General features: G+C 43.9%; 1 protein-coding gene across 5 annotated transcripts; it reads left to right on the top strand.

Annotated features, from left to right (window-relative positions):
- Positions 1-1,219: 1,219 nt before the first annotated feature.
- Positions 1,220-14,993, top strand: LOC115192114 (protein arginine N-methyltransferase 1). Of its 5 annotated transcripts, XR_003877875.1 has the most exons (11): positions 1,240-1,319; positions 2,430-2,525; positions 4,375-4,530; positions 4,906-4,969; positions 5,090-5,232; positions 5,799-5,910; positions 6,541-6,656; positions 6,799-6,949; positions 7,158-7,279; positions 7,517-7,663; positions 14,717-14,993. XR_003877875.1 is itself a non-coding variant. In XM_029750268.1 (10 exons), exons 1-10 carry the CDS (start codon positions 1,293-1,295, stop codon positions 7,598-7,600), a joined length of 1,038 nt encoding a protein of 345 aa, XP_029606128.1. In that variant the 5' UTR covers positions 1,220-1,292; the 3' UTR covers positions 7,601-9,038. The 5 variants fall into 5 exon arrangements, 4 of the variants coding, with proteins under 4 accessions (XP_029606128.1, XP_029606125.1, XP_029606124.1 ...); XM_029750268.1 differs by lacking the exon at positions 14,717-14,993 and having other exon boundaries at positions 1,220-1,319; positions 2,439-2,525; positions 5,799-5,886; positions 7,517-9,038; XM_029750265.1 differs by lacking the exon at positions 14,717-14,993 and having other exon boundaries at positions 1,220-1,319; positions 2,439-2,525; positions 7,517-9,038.
- The last annotated feature ends 5,806 nt before the right edge of the window (positions 14,994-20,799 follow it).

The raw sequence follows: 20,799 nt of genomic DNA, 5'->3' as shown, positions 1-20,799 counted from the left end.
CTCCTGTACTTCCTGTTCACTCATGACTGCACGGCCAGGCACGACTCCAACACCATCATTAAAGTTGACGATGACAGAACAGCGGTAGGCCTGATCACAGACAACAACGAGACAGCCTATAGGGAGGAGGTCAGAGACCTGGCCGTGTGGCACCAGGACAACAGCCTCTCCCTCAATGTGATCAAGACAAAGGAGATGATTGTGGACTACAGAAAAAAGAGGACCGAGCACGCCCCCATTCTCATCAACAGGGCTGCAGTGGAGCAGGTTGAGAGCTTCAAGTTCTTTGGTGTCCACATCAACAACAAACTAACATGGTCCAAGCACACTATGACAGTCGTGAAGTGGGCAAAACAAAACCTATTCCCCCCCAGGAGACTGAAAAGATTTGGTATGGGTCCTCAGATCCTCAAAAGGTTCTACAGCTGCACCATCGAGAGCATCCTGACTGGTTGCATTACTGCCTGGTATGGCAACTGCTCGGCCTTTGACCGCAAGGCACTACAGAGGGTAGTGTGAATAGCCCAGTACATCACTGGGGCCAAGCTTCCTGCCATCCAGGACCTCTATACCAGGCAGTGTCAGAGGAAGGCCCTAAAAATTGTCAAAGACTCCAGCCACCCCAGTCATAGACTGTTCTCGCTGCTACCACACGGCAAGCGGAACATCTAGTCAAATGGCTACCCAGACTATTCACATTGCCCCTCCCTTCTCCATACCACTGCCACTCTCTGTTGTCATCTATGCATAGTCACTTTAACCACACGGCAAGCGGAACATCTAGTCAAATGGCTACCCAGACTATTCACATTGCCCCTCCCTTCTTCATACCACTGCCACTCTCTGTTGTCATCTATGCATTGTCACTTTAATTAACTCTACCTACATGTACATACTGCCTCAACTAACAGACTCTGTACCAGCACCCTCCTGTATATATTGTTATTTTTTTACTGCTCCTCTTTAATTACTTGTTACTTTTATCTCTTATTCTTATCTGTATTTTTTGAAACTGCACTGTAGGTTAGGGGCTCCTAAGTAAGCATTTCACTGTAAGGTCTACCTACACCTGTTGTATTCGCCGCATGTGACTAATACAATTTGATTTGATTTGATTCGAGGTGAAATTGTGAACCAATGAAAAATCTTTATGCAAAACTGGGGCTGTCGTTTGGGAGGTGCCTGCAACACGGATCCAATTACGAACTGTATTTTGCGTCAAAGGGTGGGGGCTCAAAGCTTCGCGTTTTAATACCACTATGAGTCTGCGTCCATGACCACACGGAATTGAAATGGCGGAGACAACGGATAGAATGGAGGTAAGCGCAGCGGTGTGGTCGAATACATTTTAAGCCACATATAATTTGTTTATGTAGCTTAAAATGAAAGTATTTTCACTAAGCTAAAGTAACTATATGTCGAATGGCATTGTAGGCCGCGGAGCCTGCTAGTTGGCTAGTTCAGAGAACACACGCACTTCACTATCAAAGCATCCATTTTAGCCAGCCACCATATAACGTATACTGCAAGGCTCATTCATTTGTCGCCACGTTTGCTAGCACAGCGAACTTGTACTGTGTATACGCGGTTGTCATGTAATTCTAGTTACTGAATTATGAATGCAATTGGGAAACTGATTAGTAATGAAATAAGTATATGTTGTGATATAATCATTATCAAGCCATCGCTTGCTCGTACTTGGGGGAGAGCCCGCATGGGTGCCAGGTTAGTAATGCTAACTAGCATTTCACAAGGCACATCTGGCGCTTTGCCGGCATTTGAGTTATGTAGCTCATGTTCCGTTTTAATCCATCACGTACGTGTCGATAACTAAATACATTTAATAATTGTTAGCCATTGGTGTTAGCTCTAAGTTGTGCTACTTACGTTACCTAACCGGCAGCCCGGGAGGATTTAGACGCCACTATTTTAGCTAGGTAACTTTGTGGCCAGCCAATTCCTTGAATAAGGCATGGCCCATTTAATTAGGGGAGCTCGCAAGTAACGTTCTTATGTTCAGCGCGCGCCATTCGGTTAACTAATGGTTTTCTACGTTAATTTGCTGTCCCAACTTTACATCTGTCAGTGAAGGCCTAAATCACCATGTGCTTTCTCTCTCCCTTTGTGCTCTGAGAAAACGAAAGCTTCATGTACTACACTGAACTTGGGCTTAACTACAACTACGTGAAAACACCACACACACCCGTACTCCCAAATGTAACTTAGTTGGAAGTATTGTCCTATGAAAATAAAATGTTATATGTTTTGAGCAACTTAAAGAAATGAACACACAATTCACATCTATTCAATAGTTGTAATTTTATCAGCATGTTCTGCCTGGCTGTAACTGGTTTGGTTGGAGAACCTTCATACGTGTGTTCATTGTTGCCAGTCTGGTGCTGGTTGTGACTGTTATCTCTTTTGGTGAGATTTCTCAGGGGGAGAGCTCAGCCAAGCCTGCAGCAGAAGACATGACTTCTAAGGACTATTACTTTGACTCATACGCCCACTTCGGTATCCATGAGGTAGGTATAAAAATGGTAGTTGTCATACATTTACAGTTGAAGTCGGAAACTTACATACACTAAGGTTGGAGTCATTAACACATTTTTCAACCACTCCACAAATTTCTTGTTAACAAGTTGGTTAGGACATCTACTTTGCATGACACCAGTAATTTTCCCAACTGTTTACAGACAGCTTATTTCAGTTATAGCTCACTATCACAATTCCAGTGGGTCAGAAGTTTACATACACTAAGTTGACTGTGCCTTTAAACAGCTTGGAAGATTCCAGAAAATGTCATGGCTTTAGAAGCTTCTGATAGGCTAATTGACAACATTTGAGTCAATTGGAGGTGTACCTGTGCATGTATTTCAAGGTCTACCTTCAAACTCAGTGCCTCTTTCCTTGACATTATGAGAAAATCAAAAGAAATCAGCCAAGACCCCAGAAAAAAAATTGTGAAGGTCTACAAGTCTGGTTCATCCTTGGGGGGGCAATTTCCTTAATGCCTGAAGGTACCACGTTCATCTGTACAAACAATTGTACGCAAGTATAAACACCATGGGACCACGCAGCTGTCATATCGCTCAGGAAGGAGACGTGTTCTGTCTCCTAGAGATGAATGTACTTTGGTGCGAAAAGTGCAAATCAATCCCAGAAGAACCTTGTGAAGATGCTGGAGGAAAAGGGTACAAAAGTATCTATATCCACAGTAAAACAAGCCTATATCAACATAAGCTGAAAGGTCGCTCAGCAAGGAAGAAGCCACTGCTCCAAAACTTCCATTAAAAAAGCCAGACTGGTTTGCAACTGCACATGGGGACAAAGATCGTACTTTTTGGAGAAATGTCCTCTGGTCTGATCAAACAAAAATAGAACTGTTTGGCCATAATGACCATTGTTTGGAGGAAGAAGGGGGAGCTTTGCAAGCCGAGGAACACCATACCGACCGTGAAGCACGGCGGTGGCAGCATCATGTTGTGGGGGTGCTTTGCAGCAGGGGGGACTGGTGCACTTCACAAAATAGATGGCATCATGAGGCAGGAAAATTGTGGATATATTGAAGCAACGTCTCGAAGACATCAGTCAGGAAGTTAAAGCTTGGTCGCAAATGGGTCTTCCAAATGGACAATTGACCCCAAGCATACTTCCAAAGTTGTGGCAAAATGGCTAAAGGACAACAAGTCAAGGTATTGGTGGCCATCACAAATCCCTGACCTCAATCCTATTGAGAATTTGTGGGCAGAAATGAAAAGCGTGTGCCAGCAAGGAGGCCTACAAACCTGACTCATATACACCAGCTCTGTCAGGAGGAATGGGCCAAAATTCACCCAACTTATTGTGGATGGCTACCCGGCACGTTTGACCAAGTTAAACAATTTAAAGGCAATGCTAGCAAATACTAATTGAGTGTATGTAAACTTCTGGCCCACTGGGAATGTGATGAAAGAAATAAAGGCTGAAATAAATCATTCTCTCTACTATTATTCTGACATTTCACATTCTTAAAATAGTGGGGATCCTAACTGACCTAAGACAGGGAATTTTTATTAGGATTAAATGTCAGGAATTGTGAAACTGAGTTTAAATGTATTTGGCTAAGGTGTATGTCAACTTCCGACTTCAACTGTAAATGTTTATTTGGTGAGAATTGGTACCACAACCAAAATGGTTGAAATGTGGAGACTCCTGTCACATTGCTTTATACTGAATTGTGGTCAGCACATCTGTGCCAAAATACAATGGGGCTAATGGAGGCTTCGATGGGTGATACATTGTCAAATGTTCAGTCATGTATACATCCCAGTTGGAGTGACTCACCTCGGTAAGTGTTGCCCTAACTAATGTTCCTCATGTCCTGCTCTGTAGGAGATGCTGAAAGATGAGGTGCGCACCCTGACCTACCGGAACTCAATGTTCCACAACAAGCACCTGTTCAAGGACAAGGTGGTGTTGGACGTGGGCAGTGGGACTGGCATCCTCTGCATGTTTGCAGCCAAAGCTGGTGCCAAAAAGGTCATAGGCGTAAGTACCCCCACCTTGTTTCCGTACGGAGAAGCAACTCATACATACACACCTCATTTACTGCCATGCACTGTCAATAGTCTGTAGTACTTTTCGAACTTGTGATACAGCTTCGCCATTCTCTATGATATGTGTGACATGTCCCCATTATCATACCATATGGTAAGGCACACCTGTTCATAATCTGTCACAGATGTGACTGCTTCGCATCAAGACCTGTTTTATTTGCTTAATCATAATGAACGTAAAGCCCATGAATTCACAGTAGACTTCAATTCCCTTGATGGGTGCACTAAAGGATACCATGGTTCTGGTTAGTTGTCATTTCGTGAGACACCCGAAGGCCTGCTGTCTAACCCTCCCTTCTGTTTTCAGATTGAGTGCAGCAGTATTTCTGACTATGCTGTGAAGATCGTCAAGGCCAACAAAATGGACCACAGTAAGTCAGTACTTTTCCCCTGCCACCTCAGTTTTCAGTCATCCCTATCCTTCACAATGCTTCAACCTGGCTTGAAGTAATGTAGTGGCTATTTAGGTCTAACTCATCCTTCTCCTTCAGTTGTGACCATCATCAAGGGGAAGGTGGAGGAGGTGGACCTTCCTGTAGAAGGAGTGGACATCATCATCTCAGAGTGGATGGGCTACTGCCTCTTCTACGAGTCCATGCTCAACACTGTCATCTATGCCAGGGACAAGTGGCTGGTATGTTCCTGTCTGTATATTTAATTTGTACATTATGGAGTAAGCTTAAATGCTTGTTTGAATGTCTTAATTACCTTCTTTCCCTATACTGACAGTTTCTGGGACCATTGGCATATGTTAAACTCTGTTTGGCCATATACCAAGGCTTTTAGGAGATTCAGTTCCTGACTTGCTGTGGAATTGCCCATAAAGTAAAACTCATTCCAGTGGATCTCGCCAGCGCCATGCTGGGTTGACTTATTGGGAACATTTCAGCTACAGCAGTGGTTTAAACGGAACTGTTGTCCGTACCATGGATAAATGTGTGTGTGTGTGCTATAACAATATTCAGTCTGATCAAATTATCCATTTGTGAAGTGTTTTAGATTAGTGTTAGACGTTGGCTTCCCTGTTTTGGAGGGTCAACGACCCTTGCAGACTGATGCATGCACACAACCAGCAGTCATTGTGCCATGATTCCACACATCTGCAACTAAACGTCAGGCCTCTGAATAGCCTGCTAATCTGTCATTCCTAAGTGTATTAACCTGCCATGCTCTTATTCCCTCTCCCTTTCTGTCACCCAGAAACCAGAGGGCCTGATTTTCCCAGACAGGGCTACCCTGTACGTCACAGCCATTGAGGACAGGCAGTACAAGGACTATAAAATCCACTGTGAGAATTCCTCTAAATTCTGGGGTAATGTAGTTGGTGTGATTTGGCCAGCGTTGTACCCATGTTTTTGGTTGGAGAGGAGCTAGTCAGGGGACTTTGAGTGTCAGATTGGATTCTGTGATCAAGGACCGTCATGGCCCTTATTGAACAGATTTAGCTAACTCTCACGGTTGAGTCTGTCAAAGGAGCCAAAAGCTACTCTTACTGACTGTCATCAGCAATTTGGGAAATAACATTTAGTTGTACTGTGCTTGTATTAAGATCACTTTATTTGTCAATTGCACGCAAGGTCCAACCAAAATGTAACTCACTTTTAACCTAACCCCTCTGAAAGATACATGCACATGTTGTGGTGAGGTGCGGCGGGATGCCGCACTGGGTGCCCGGGGAGTTAAGTGCCTTGCGCAATGGTGTCTGATTTGATACCAGCAACCCTAACTGCTAGACTACCTGCCACCCCTGTAATAGTTAGCCATATCAACGCTGATCTATCTAGCTAGCTAACTAGTCTGGACTTTGAAGTGTGCATTTCTAGACCTAGGAAAGTTTTCCTTCAAAGAACAATGCCTGGATGACAATTTAATATAAAGTTACTTTCTAAACTAGCTGTATGCCCAGTTGTGGTGGTAACTCCCTATTTCTTCTCTGTAACAGGGTGGGAGAACGTGTACGGCTTCGATATGTCCTGCATCAAGGAGGTGGCCATCAAGGAGCCCTTAGTGGACGTGGTGGACCCCAAACAGCTGGTCAGCAGTGCCTGCCTCATCAAGGTGAGTCAATCACACTCAGCAGCCTCCCCAATACAGCTCTGTGACCCCCCCCCCCCCTGGCACCATATCTCCAGTTCTTCCTACCAGTTCAGAGGATTTTGCCTTGTCATCTGAGTCTCCCCCCCCTCTACATTGTCCCCAGGAGGTGGACATATACACGGTGAAGATCGACGACCTGTCCTTCACCTCGCCCTTCTGCCTGCAGGTGAAGAGGAATGATTACATTCACGCCCTCGTCACCTACTTCAACATCGAGTTCACGCGCTGTCACAAGAGGACGGGCTTCTCCACCAGTGAGTCTTTAGGGCCCCCCCCCATAAACTGTCTGCACTACAATAATAGATTAGTTCACTGAATCCTCTCAAATTAAGTCTATGGTAAATGACAGCACACAAGTAGTCTTTGATAACTGGGAGAATACATTTGGCTCTTTAATGGCTATTTTGTTTCTTTCTGTAACGTGAAGTCATATTAGACCTGTCACGTTTCTCCTCTCCCCAGGTCCAGAGTCCCCCTACACCCACTGGAAGCAGACTGTATTCTACCTTGATGACTATCTGACTGTGAAGACTGGAGAGGAGATTTTCGGCAACATCAACATGAAGCCCAATGTCAAAAACAATGTAAGAGGGAAAAGCCTCCCTGTCTTAGTTTGTTGGGATACCTTTTTAGTCTCCAAGCCCACCATTTTTTTACCTTCTGTTGGTTTGACTGTCTTGTAAGGCTGGGTGTTTACCCCTTTCCTGGGCATAATTTCCCAAAAGTATAAATTATTTATCTTCTGTTCTGTGGTTTACAGCTGGGAGTTTATCCAATGTCCACTCATTTAACATGTTTCTGTATGTCTGTTTCGCTTGCAGAGAGACCTCGACTTCACAGTTGACATAGACTTCAAGGGTCAGCTCTGTGAGGTGTCCAAGACCTCAGAGTACAGAATGCGTTAGGTGCCCCCTTCTCCCACACCTCTTGTGTTTTGTGAAAGGGGGAGTGCTGAAGGAAGAGCCGGGGTCAGTGTGTGTTTGTATGATCGCTTAATTCTCATCTTCCAGAACTAGTACTCTTAAGCAATGTTTGAAATATTCTGTTTTGCTTTCTTGTAAGGTTTAATCAGATGTTGAGGTTTAAAACAACCAGTGGAAAGACATGGCGACTCATTGTGCAATAGTCACTGTTTGTTATTTTTTTTTTTTACATGTGCTTATGTCTTTACGTTCAGCTCGTGATCTTAGCCTGTGCTTAAACTCAAAGCGTGCACACACACGCGCTGACCCCCTCACCTGCCTGTACATAGTGTTATTGTTCAGTCATTTTGGCCTCTTTTTTACAGTCCTGGATCTTGTTGACTTGGCAGACCCCCCCCCCCCCCCCCCCCCCCGAATTTTCATAAGAAGTGCCTCCTGTGACTGGTCTCTGTCCCCCCGCCAGCCAATTAGATTGTCTATTAGGGGGGATGCAAGTCAGCCATTGGTGTATTTAAAAATTCAGAATGAGAGTAATTGGAGGAAATCCAATTACAATTGTAGCTGTGCTATTACTATCATGACATGGAGCCTGCCTCAAGATGAGCTGAGTGGCCCCATGGATCATCATGTCTGATTGGGTAGCTCTGTGCTGATGACCTTGCACAAGACTGACTAAGCGGTTTGTTCTCATCCAGCGGGTGGGGGTGATGTAGTCTAACCATGAATCAGTTATAATTTCCCCATCATTCAGATTGGTCTTTGCTGAACCTGTTCTAGCAATCGGAATTCATAAGAGCCCCCTACTAAGAAAAGCAAACAAGTGTGTTTTGATTAGAGGAGTTTAGCCCTGTGTACCTTAGTGTGAGACCTGGATGGTTTATTGGGACCACAGTAAAGCGTCCACTCTTCCCAGTGCAGGAGTAAACGAGATCCCTCTACTCTGTTGTCGTCATCGCCTGGATTCCGTAGCTTTGGTTTAGCCGATTCCAGGGACCCTTGTTTGCCGGATTCTGTCTGGTTTGCCCTCTAGCGCAAAGTGCAGCACGTAAATCTGAAACGTGTGCCAGTATGGCCAGAAGGGGCAGATGTCGACCTCTGAGATTAGTTATCACCAGTTGGCTATGCAGGGTAGAGATGGGTCAGACCGGACTGTTTCATGTTATGTCTTTGCCTTGCTGCTTCATGCGGCTTGAGTGCGGACCGTCGCACCTTTTTTTTTTATTTATCTTTCTAAAAAATAAAGTAAAACGGGAAAATCATTTTTTTTTATTTTTTTTTTACCTGTTCAGAATATTTAATGGCGCATGGCAATTGGAATAGAGTTGGCTCTTAAGAAACCATTTATAAATAGAGGACACATGGCCAGTGTTGCTTAAACCTGTCAGGATTTGTGTACTCCCTTATTAAACTACTTGGCTTATCTGAGTCCATTTGTCATCAAAACAGTGGGGACTGTTTGAAAATCAGGTTAGGTTTGTGTTAATGACATGCAACAGTCTTTGTCGAGACATCCACTTCTTAAATCTGCTATACTAAACAAAAACGCAACAATTTCAAAGATTTTACTGAGTTACAGCTCATAGAAGGCAATCAGTCAATTTAAATAAATGTGTTAGGCCTTAATCTATGGATTTCACATGACTGGGCAGGGGTGCAGCAATGGTTGGGCCTGGGAGTGCACAAACCAATCAGAATGAGCCCCCCCTCCACAAGGGCTTTATTACAAATACTACTCAGCACCCCCAGTCGTGAGAACTGCTTTCTCATTCAATAACAAACGGGAAATGAGTTTTGACTTTTGAACAATATACAGACATTACATTTGTTCAGTATATTCATGTTTATTCTTATTTACACTTAGCTCTAAGTATAGGCATGTGCAAGTGAACGAGCTGCGACGAGGTAGGCCTATTCATTCAGCACTTTTGAGACGGACAGATGTTCAGAAATTCAGGAAGATGTTGACCCCACAGACTCACTTAGCATACCATTTGAAGTATTTTAGACCACATAGGCCTAATAAAACATGGTTACAGACCCACCGACATAGTATCCCCTCGTGAAGAAAAGCACGAGCTAATACGCAAAACAAATAATTCCAATATTGCCAAAAATAATTAAGATACTGAGAGACCTATAGTATATAATCAATAGGCCTATATCAATTGAAGTACAAACTATGGCTTAAGGGAATGATGAGCGGATAAGTGGCAATCTAATTTTTATTAAGACCTTAATGAGCGAGCTCAGACCGAGGGTAGTCATAACTATTTGTTCAGCACTTTTGTAATGTACAGTGACAGAATTCAGAACATGGGCTGTTCTTACAGTATTCTCCCTATACACAAAGTCAGAACCATATAAGCAAACAATGAAAGCTCATTCAATAACATTCTCAGGCTATAGGCTAAGGGGGAAAGTTACCAAATGATTAGGGTGAGGCACATGGGCTATGAACAGCTTACTACACAACATACATTTAGTATTACTTTCTTAGCTACAGTATACATACCTCCCTGGCATATTACATAATTTACTTAGTCATAAGTCTGGCATTCTCTGGATTTATGGTGCTTTTCAAGACAACTGGGAAGATAGAATCATGGCATCAGTGATCTTCAGGTCAGAGCTCCTGACTTGGAATTCTGTGTTGGATGACTGTTCAAAACCTGTTTTCCCAGTCGGAACTCGTTTTTTTTCCAGAGTTCCCAGTTGTCTTGAACTCACTGAAGTCTGAGATTTCCCAGTTCTGAGTTTCCAGTTTTGTAGGCGGCAAAAGTCATGCTGGAATGACAGCATGGCCAATGTATTCAACCTTTTCTGGCCCATGGTGTTGCGTGTGAATGTTTATTTTAAACTTGGAAAAGAGACCCTTAAACCCAGACTTCAACCACAAACCCTCCACTGAATAGCAGGCAGGGGAAGCAAAATAGTGATTGCTTTACATCGCTTGCAGTTAGCCGCTGATTCCTTCTAAACCACTCATTGTTGCATTTGTGATTTCCAACTTGTATATTGTTTATGGCGAGAGCACCCGTAAGTTTTATCTATAATTTCTCTTCATATGACAAGGATTGAAAAGGATTTGCCAGTAGATTATCGACATGATTCATGATAATGACTGCTTGCTAGCTAAGATTGTGAAGTATCATAAGGTGAATGCACCAATTTGTAAGTCGCTCTGGATAAGAGCGTCTGCTAAATGACGTAAATGTAAGTATGATGTTGACATGATCAGCCAAAGCCCGGACTTGAACCCGATCGACCTGGAAATGGCTGTGCAGCGACCCTCCCCATCCAACCTGACAGAGCTTGAGAGGATCTGCAGAGAAGAACAGGAGGAACTTCCGAAATACAGGTGTGCCAAGCTTGTAGCGTCATACGCCAAAAAACTTGAGGCTGTAATAGCTGCCAAAGGTGCTTCAACAAAGTAGGTTGAAGGGTCTGAATACTTATAGGAATACTGTTCATTGAGATGCATTCCAGGTGACTACCTCATGAAGCTAATTGAGAGAATGCCAAGAGTGCAAAGCTGTCACCAAGGCAAAGGGTAGTTTTGATTTGTTTAACACTTTTTTTGGTTACTACATGATTCCATATGTTATTTAATAGTTCTGATGTCTTCACTTTTATTCTGCAATGTAGAAAATAGTGACAAAGAAAACCCCTGGAAGGAGTAGGTGTCCAAACTATTGACTGGTACTGTAAGAAAAGCAATTTTTTTGTGCATTAAAATAACATCAAATTGATCAGAAATACAGTGTTGACATTGTTAATGTTGTAAATGGCTATTGTAGCTGGAAACGGACGATTTTATTATGGAATATCTACATAGGCGTACAGAGGCCCATTATCAGCAACCATCACTCCTGTGTTCCAATGGCACGTTGTGTTAGCTAATCCAAGTTTATCATATTAAAAGGCTAATTGATCATTAGAAAACCCTTTTGAAATTATGTTAGCACAGCTGAAAACTAGTCCTGATTAAAGAAGCCATAAAACTGGCCTTTAGAATAGTTGAGTATCTGGAGCGTCAGCATTTGTGGGTTCGATTACAGGCTCAGAATGTCCAGAAACAAAGTCCTATGGTTTGATGGTAGCAGCTGTTAAGAAGCCTTTTGGACCTAGACTAGGAGCTCTGATTCCGCTTGCCGTGCGGTATCAGAGAGAACAGTCTATGACTAGGGTGGCGCAAGTCTTTGACAATTTTTAGGGTGGCTGGAGTCTTTGACAATTTTTACGGCCTTCCTCTGACACTGTCCTGGATGGCAGGAAGGTTGGCCCCAGTGATGTACTGGGCCGTACGTACTATCCTCTGTGCCTTGAGGTCGGAGGCTGAGCATTTGCCATACCAGGCATTGATGCAACAAGTCTGGATGCTCTCGATGTTGCAGCTGTAGAACTTTTTGAGGGTCTGAGGACTCATCCCAAATCTTTTCAGTCTCCTGAGGGGAAATAGGCTTTGTCATGCCCTCTTCATGACTCGTGGTGTGTTTGGACCATGATAGTTTGTTGTCGACACCAAGGTACTCGAAGCTCTCAACCTGCGCCACTACAGTCAGTTGATGAGAATTGTGGCATGCTTGGTGAGGGAGAGGTTGTTATCCTGGCACCACACAGCCAGGTCTCTGACCTCCTCCCTGTAGGCTGTCTCATCGTTGTCGGTTATCAGGCCTATCACTGTTGTCATCTGCAATCTTAATGATGGTGTTGGAGTCGTGCCTGGCCATGCAGTCGTGAGTGAACAGGGAGTACAGGAGGGGGCTGAGAACGCACCCCTGAGGGGCCCCCGTGTTGAGGATCAGCATGGTGGATGTTGTTACCTACCCTTACCACCTGGGGGTGGCCCGTCAGGAAGTCCAGGATCCAGTTGCAGAGGAAGGTGTTTAGTCCCAGGGTCCTTAGCTTAGTGATGAGCTTTGAGGGCACTATGGTGTTGAACGCTGAGCTGTAGTCAATGAATAGCATTCTCACATAGGTGTTCCATTTGTCCAGTCACTCAAGTCATAGACTGTTTTCTCTGCTACCACATGGCAAGCGATAACGGAGCGCCAAGTCTAGGACCAAAAGGCTCATTAACAGCTTCTACCCCCAAGCCATAAGACTGCTGAACAATTAATCAAATGGCAACCAGACTATTTACATTGACCCCCACCCCCATTTGTTTTGTACACTGCTGCTACTCGCTGTTTATTATATATGCATAGTCAGTTCACCCCTACCTCCATGTACAAATTACCTCGTCTAACCTGTACCCCTGCACATTGACTCGGTACCGGTATCCTCTTATATTGCCTTGTTGTTATTTTATTGTGTTACTTTTCATAATTTTTTACTTACAACTACATTTTGTGCACCAGCTGTTGTTTACAAATATACACAGACCACCACTCCTTGTCTTACCAGAGACAGCTGTTCTATCTTGCCGATGCAGCATAAAACCCGCCAGCTCTGTTATTCATGTCGTCGTTCAGCCACGACTCGGTGAAAAGTAAGATATTACAGTTTAACATCCTGTTGGTAGGAAATACATTATCGTAGTAAGTCTATTTTGTTATCCAGTGATTGTATGTTGGCTAATAGGACTGATGATAAAGGGAGATTACCCACTCGCCATCGGATCCTTACAAGGCACCCCGAACTACGTCCCCGATATCTCCGTCTTTTTTTCCTTTCAAATGACTAGGACGAGTCGGACGCAAAGGATTTACTTCCGACACCCAACAAGGGTGTCTGAAGTAAATCCTTTGCGTCCGACTCGTTAAAGAAAAAATATTATTCCAGTACGAGGTGTGTAATCGTTGTCCTTATATCTAGAAGCTCTTTTCGGTCATAAGAGACGGTGGCAGAAATATTATGTATAAAATAAGTTACAAATAACGCGGGAAAAAAACACATAATAGCACAATTGGTTAGGAGACTGTAAAACGGCAGCCATCTCACCCAGGGCCATTGTATCAATATACTTGCACAGTACAGCTTGGGTACAGCTTGGGCTGGCATGACTGTGAAGACCAATATGGCATTTATCATTTTAGGTCATTCAGTGTATGTTACTGTTGCTCGTAGAATTTTTCACACAGGGCACATTTTCTTTGCCGGGTGGGCCATTTGGATAATGTTTGGGAAAATTACAGTATATTCACTTCTCCAGGCACCACTACACCACAGCACATCAAGAGACTATGACTGATTGCTTGGCCATATTCTCAGAATGCCCAGATATTAGACTTATGTCCCAATGTGGATGAAGTGGATTGAAGTATAGAATATTAGATATTTGTCGGCCTATGTGGACAATTCTGTCTAGAGGGTCTTGTACACTGATCTACTATGCCATGAATCTTGGTCATATATACTCTCTTGCCTGAACTGACAACTTGTCTGGCCTGGGTGGTCATATCATCTGAGTTGGTTAGAGTGCATATGACCCGAAGGGGGCTGGTGGGAGGAGCTATAGGAGGAAAGGCTCAGGTTTTTCTTTTCTTGTTTTTTTTTCAACTTGACAACTGTGGGAAGCATTGGAGTCAACATTGGCCAGTATCCCTGTGGAACGCTTTCGACACTTTGTAGAGTCCATACCCCAACGAATTAAGACTATTCTGAGGGCAAAAGAGGGTGCAACTCAATATTAGGAAGGTGTTCCTAATGTTTTTTGCACTCTGTATATTTGCTAGCTATCCATCTGATTGATGAAGTAGAGAAAATGACATTGTTCGCAAGATTGAAACTGCTGGGGGAAAGCTAGCTAACTTTTGCTGATGTTAACTCCCACCATCAGTCTGAGTTGAGTTCACCTTAGCTAAGTGGACTGTAGCTAGGTTTCTAGAAAATAACAACTAGCTATATAATTGTTAGTTATATTTTAAAGAGTGATATTGATATTGAACAGTTTTTGTCAAACTACTTTGTTCCCCTGCCTGTTTATAGATGAATTGGTGACTGAAAAAGTTAGCAATATAAATGCCCCTCCTGATTTCACTGCAATTAATTTGGGTGATTTGGCTAGTGCACATTTTAGCTGGGTGTTTCATTAGTTAGCTAAGTTACTGACTGACTAGGCTCATTCTTATTCATGTTTTTGTTGTTGCATTTCAGGTGGAGAGTGAGTGGGATCACAGAAAGCAGCATGCTGCTGACTGACCAGGGCCCATATTCATAAAGCATCTCAGAGTAGGAGTGGTGATTTAGGATCAGTTTTGTAGATGTTATCTATGATTGTATTTTTGATTTGTGTATTTTAACTGTTGCTTGTATTCTATAAAATGTGTAAATTGTAAAATGCAGGGCTCCCTTGTAAAAGAGACCTTGGTCTCAGTGGGACACCCTGTTGAAATAAAGGTAAAATCAAAATAAATATATCAATGACACTAAAGAAAGGGTTTGATTTTCAGTAACGTGCAGTAAATGCTAGCACGGCTTTTGTGATTAAAGGTAGACAAAGTGAATGTCAGTGCTTTTACCTGTAGAAGTTTGTATGAATTTGAATGGTCAAATTCATACAAACTTCTACGGGCGAAAGCACTGAATTATACTCTTTGTCCCATTCTTCCATCTTGACTGGGATATATATTTTAGTTCACACACCTGTGTGATGTGTCTGATTATATAAATGGCAGGGTCTACAGACAATCACGGACTACAAAAAAACCAGCCACTCCACGGACACCGACGTCTTGCTTCCAGACAAAGTATATACCTTCTTTGCCCGCTTTGAGGATAATACAGTGCCACCAAGGACTTTGGGCTCTCCTCCTCCGTGGCCGACGTAAGTAAGACATTTAAACGGGTTAACCCTCGCAAGGCTGCCGGCCCAGACAGCATCCCTAGCCGCGTCCTCAGAGCATGCGCAGACCAGCTGGCTGGTGTTTACAGACATATTCAATCTCTCCCTATCCCAGTGTGCTGTCTCCACATGCTTCAAGATGGCCACCATCGTTCCTGTACCGAAGAAGGCAAAGGTAACTGAACTAAATTACTATCGCCCCGTAGTACTCACTTCTGTCATCATGAAGTGCTTTGAGAGACTAGTCAAGGATCATATCACCTCTACCTTATCTGTCACCCTAGACCCACTTCAATTTGCGTACCGCCCCAATAGGTCCACAGACGATGCAATCGCCATCACACTGCACACTGCCCTATCCCACCTGGACAAGAGATATAGCTATGTAAGAATGCTGTTCATTGACTACAGCTCAGCGTTCAACACCATAGTACCCTCCAAGCTCATCATTAAGCTTGAGGCCTTGGGTCTCAACCCCGCCCTGTGTAATTGGGTCCTGGACTTACATTTACATTTAAGTCATTTAGCAGACGCTCTTATCCAGAGCGACTTACAAATTGGTGCATTCACCTTATGATATCCAGTGGAACAACCACTTTACAATAGTGCATCTAAATCTTTTAAGGGGGGGGGGGGGGGGGGTTAGAAGGATTACTTTATCCTATCCCAGGTATTCCTTAAAGAGGTGGGGTTTCAGGTGTCTCCGAAAGGTGGTGATTGACTCCGCTGTCCTGGCGTCGTGAGGGAGCTTGTTCCACCATTGGGGTGCCAGAGCAGCGAACAGTTTCGACTGGGCTGAGCGGGAACCGTGCTTCCTCAGAGGTAGGGGGGCCAGCAGGCCAGAGGTGGATGAACGCAGTGCCCTTGTTTGGGTGTAGGGCCTGATCAGAGCCTGAAGGTATGGAGGTGCCGTTCCCCTCACAGCTCTGTAGGCAAGCACCATGGTCTTGTAGCGGATGCAAGCTTCAACTAGAAGCCAGTGGAGAGAGCGGAGGAGCGGGGTGACGTGAGAGAACTTGGGAAGGTTGAACACCAGACGGGCTGCGGCGTTCTGGATGAGTTGTAGGGGTTTAATGGCACAGGCAGGGAGCCCAGCCAACAGCGAGTTGCAGTAATCCAGACGGGAGATGACAAGTGCCTGGATTAGGACCTGCGTCGCTTCCTGTGTGAGGCAGGGTTGTACTCTGCAAATGTTGTAGAGCATGAACCTACAGGATCGGGTCACCGCCTTGATGTTAGTGGAGAACGACAGGGTGTTGTCCAGGATCATGCCAAGGTTCTTAGCACTCTGGGAGGAGGACACAAGGGAGTTGTCAACCGTGATGGCGAGATCATGGAACGGGCAGTCCTACCCCGGGAGGAAGAGCAGCTCCGTCTTGCCGAGGTTCAGCTTGAGGTGGTGATCCGTCATCCACACTGATATGTCTGCCAGACATGCAGAGATGCGATTCGCCGCCTGGTTATCAGAAAGGGGAAAGGAGAAGATTAATTGTGTGTCGTCTGCATAGCAATGATAGGAGAGACCATGTGAGGATATGACAGAGCCAAAGCCACAGAGACTTCCTGACAGGTCGCCTCCAGGTGGTGAAGGTTGGAAACAGCATTTCCACTTTGCTGATCCTCAACACTGGGGCTCCACAAGGGTGCATGCTCAGCCCCCTCCTGTACTCCCTGTTCACCCATGACTGTGTGGCCGTACACGCCTCCAACTCAATCATCAAGTTTGCAGACTACATAACAGTAGTAGGCTTGATTACCCACAACGACGAGATAGCCAATAGGGAGAAGGTGAGGGCACTCGGAGTGTGGTGTCAGGAAAACAACCTCTCATTCAACGTCAACAAAACAAAGGAGATGATCGTGGACTTCAGGAAACAGCAGAGGGAGCACCCCCCCCCCCCCCCCCCCCCCCCCCCACCATCCAGAAAGAAGGGACGGCAGTGGAGAAGGTGGAAAGTTTGAAGTTCCTCGGCTTACACATCACAGAAAAACTGAAATGGTCCACCCTCACAGACAGTGTGGTGAAAAATTCGCAACAGCGTCTCTTCTACCTCAGGAGGTTGAAGAAATTTGACACGTCACCTAAAACCCTCAACTTTTACAGATGCACAATTGAGAGTATCCTGTCGGGCTGCATCACCGCCTGGTACGGTAACTGCACCGCCCATAGCCACAGGGCTCTCCAGAGGGTGGTGCGGTCTGCACAACGCATCACCAGGGGCAAACTACCTCCCCTCCAGGACACCTAGAGCATCCGGTGTCACAGGAAGGCCAAAAAGATCATCAAGGACAACAACCACCTGAGCCACTGCCTGTTCTCCCCGCTACCATCCAGAAGGCGAGGTCAGTACAGGTGCATCAAAGCTGGGACCGAGAGATGGAAGCAATTTTTCAATCTCAAGGCCATCAGACTGTTAAACAGCCATCACTAACACAGTGAAGCTGCTGCCTACATAGACTTGAAATCATTGGCCACTTTAATAAATTGATCACTAGTCACTTTAATAATGACACTTTAATGTTTACATATCTTGCATTACTCATATCATATGTATAAACTGTATTTTATACCATATTGCATCTGCCTATGCCGCTCGGTCATTGCTCATCCATATATTTATATGTATATATTCTTATTCCATTCCTTTACTTAGATTTGTGTGTATTAGGTAGTTGTTGTGGAATTGTTCGATTACTTGTTAGATATTGCTGCACTGTCGGAACTAGAAGCACAAGCATTCGCTACACTCGCAATAACATCTGCTAACCATGTGTATGTGACCAATAAGATTTGTTTTGATTTGAATTAGGCCTTCATGGTCGAAATTGCTGCAAAGAAACCACTACTAAAGGACACCAATTAGAAGAAGGGACTTGCTTGGGCCAAAAAACACGAGCTGTGGACATTAGACCAGTGGGAATCTGTCCTTTTGTCTGAGTCCAAACTTGTTTATTTTTGGTTCCACCTGCTCTGTGTCTTTGAGACGCAGAGCAGGTGAACGGATGATCTCTGCATGTGTGATTCCCACTGTGAAGCATGGAGGAGGTGGTGTGGGGGTGCTTTGCTTGTGACACTGTCTGTGATATATTTAGAATTCAAGGCACACTTAACCAGCAAGGCTACAACAGCATTCTGCAGCAATATGCCATCCCATCTGGTTTGCGCTTAGTAGGACTATCATTTGTCTTTCAATAGGACAATAACCCCAAATACACCTCCAGGCTGTGTAAGGGCTATTTGACTAATGAGAGTGATGATGGGCTGCATCAGATGACCTGGCCTCCACAATCACCTGACCTCAAGCCAATTGAGATGGTTTGAGATGAGTTGGACCGCAGAGTGAAGGAAAAGCAGCCATCAAGTGCTCAGCATATGTGGGAGCTCCTTCAAGCCTGTTGGAAAAGCATTCCTCATGAAGCTGGTTGAGAGAATGCCAAGAGTGTGCACAGCTGTCATCAAGGCAAAGGGTGGCTACTTTGAAGAATCTAAAATAAACAAATCAAAATAACACTTTTACTACATGATTCCATAAGTGTTATTTCATAGTTTTGATGTCTTCACCATTGTTCAACAATATAGTAAAAATGAAGAAAAACCCTTGAATGAGTAGGTGTGTCCAAACTTTTGACTGGTACTGTACATTAATAAAAATGTATTCACTCTGGACTTGTACTGATTTTCAAAGTTTTGAATCATAAGCTCAAAGTTTTGTCTTGATGTTGAATTTACCATAGAAGTTAATAAAAAAAAATGTGAAGACCAACATGCCAAACATGCTATGAAAAAGTTATTGTTTTGTAATCTAACAACTGAAAAATGAAAATGAGTTGTTTATGCAAAATCTTGGGATAGGGGGGATGGAAACATTCGTTTTTTTATAGACTTGTACAGGGAGGAGAGAGAGCGAGTACACAAAATCCATTCCAACCAGTTGCCCTGGATAATCTGCTATGTCATCACACATACAGACTGCTATAGTGAAGCAGTTTTTTTTACCTCTGTGTTCTTGTAAAAAAGGCCCTCCTGCTCCCCTCCTCTCTACCCAACATCCGCTCACAGTCCACTTAGTTTCCCTTAAGTCCTGTTAATTTGGCTGCTCAGTCTAACTTAGTTGTCACTCATGCCATTCCCAACCAATCAGAGCGCTTGGAAATGCGTGTCTGGACACTGCACCCGCCCACTCAGGTCAGAGTGTTATCGCTGTCCGAAGAGAGAAGACGCATGTTTTCTGATGACTTTTTATTGTGGACAGTAACACGAATAACTGAATGTTGTGTGTGTGTGCATCGAAATAACCACAAGTCATTCAGAGTATCACAACAGATCAACTACTATTCCAAAAGATGACTTGTGGAGAAGCAATTATTGGTACCATGATTGTCTTAATTATTTTCATTTTTATTTCCATTCGCTATAAAGGGGGATCCTGTTTTTTGCTAACAATGCCTTCAGTACCTTGGTCGGTTATGAACTTCCCCGGCTCCAATGAGTGTGGGAGGTCAATCTCCCCTGGTACGCACGGACAGAGACAGATACACAGTCCCCTCCCCGATTTGATCATGGGGACAAAAAGAATGGTCATCACCAGCTTCATAAACCCGACCATTTCTATAATTTCTCTTCTTAAAATTGTATTTTAAACCTAATCTTAATCCTAGCTTTAACCACACTGCTAACCCTAACCTTATTTTGACGTCATGGCTGTGGAAGCTAGTGGAAACGAGATATCTCTGGTGGAAACCTATGTCACCTTGATTACTATGTCACTTTTGTTTCCATTTCACTGTGTGGTAATTCTGTCAATAAAAATGTAAATGTGATTTGACTGGATTTGGTTCTCAGTACACTAAAGTGATATAAGAACTAAATCCTGTCAAATGAAATGTTTTGACAGGCTTCTCACAGTCAAATGACAACAAAAGTGACATAGTAATCAAAGTGACAGAGTAAAGGAATCAAATAAGTTAAGTTGTAAATTCACTATACACTGCATTTGGAATGTATTCCGACCCCTTACGTAACGGCCTTATTCTAAAATGTATACAATTGTTTTTTTCCCCTCATCAATCTACATACAATAACCCATAATGACAAAGCAATAACAGATTTTAGAAATGTTTGCTAATTTATAAAAAATAAAAAACTTAACACATTTACATAAGTATTTAGACACTACTCAGTTCTTTGTTGAAGCACCTTTGTCAGCGATTACAGCCTCGAGTCCTCTTGGGTATGACCTTAGAATCTTGGCACACCTGTTCAAGTACGTGCTCTGGCTGGGCCACTCAAGGACATTCAGAGACTTGTCCCGAAGCCACTTCTGCGTTGTCTTGGCTGTTTGCTTAAGGACAGTGTCCTGTTGGAAGGTGAACCTTTGCCCCAGTCTGAGGTCCT

The sequence above is a fragment of the Salmo trutta genome, chromosome 4 (assembly GCF_901001165.1).
Source record: "Salmo trutta chromosome 4, fSalTru1.1, whole genome shotgun sequence".
Classification (NCBI taxonomy): Eukaryota; Metazoa; Chordata; class Actinopteri; order Salmoniformes; family Salmonidae; genus Salmo; species Salmo trutta.
The sequence above is the reverse complement of the archived record's forward strand: the minus strand, read 5'-3'. Positions and strand labels throughout refer to the sequence as shown.

What these genes read in the sequence shown, in the direction of transcription:
- LOC115192114 (XM_029750264.1), top strand. Translation starts at nt 1,293, where the DNA reads ATGGCGGAGACAACGGATAGAATGGAG. An exon ending in AGACAACGGATAGAATGGAG is followed by an intron (nt 1,320 to 2,429) that starts GTAAGCGCAGCG and finishes TCTTTTGGTGAG; the next exon opens with ATTTCTCAGGGGGAGAGCTC. An exon ending in GTGCCAAAAAGGTCATAGGC is followed by an intron (nt 4,531 to 4,905) that starts GTAAGTACCCCC and finishes TTCTGTTTTCAG; the next exon opens with ATTGAGTGCAGCAGTATTTC.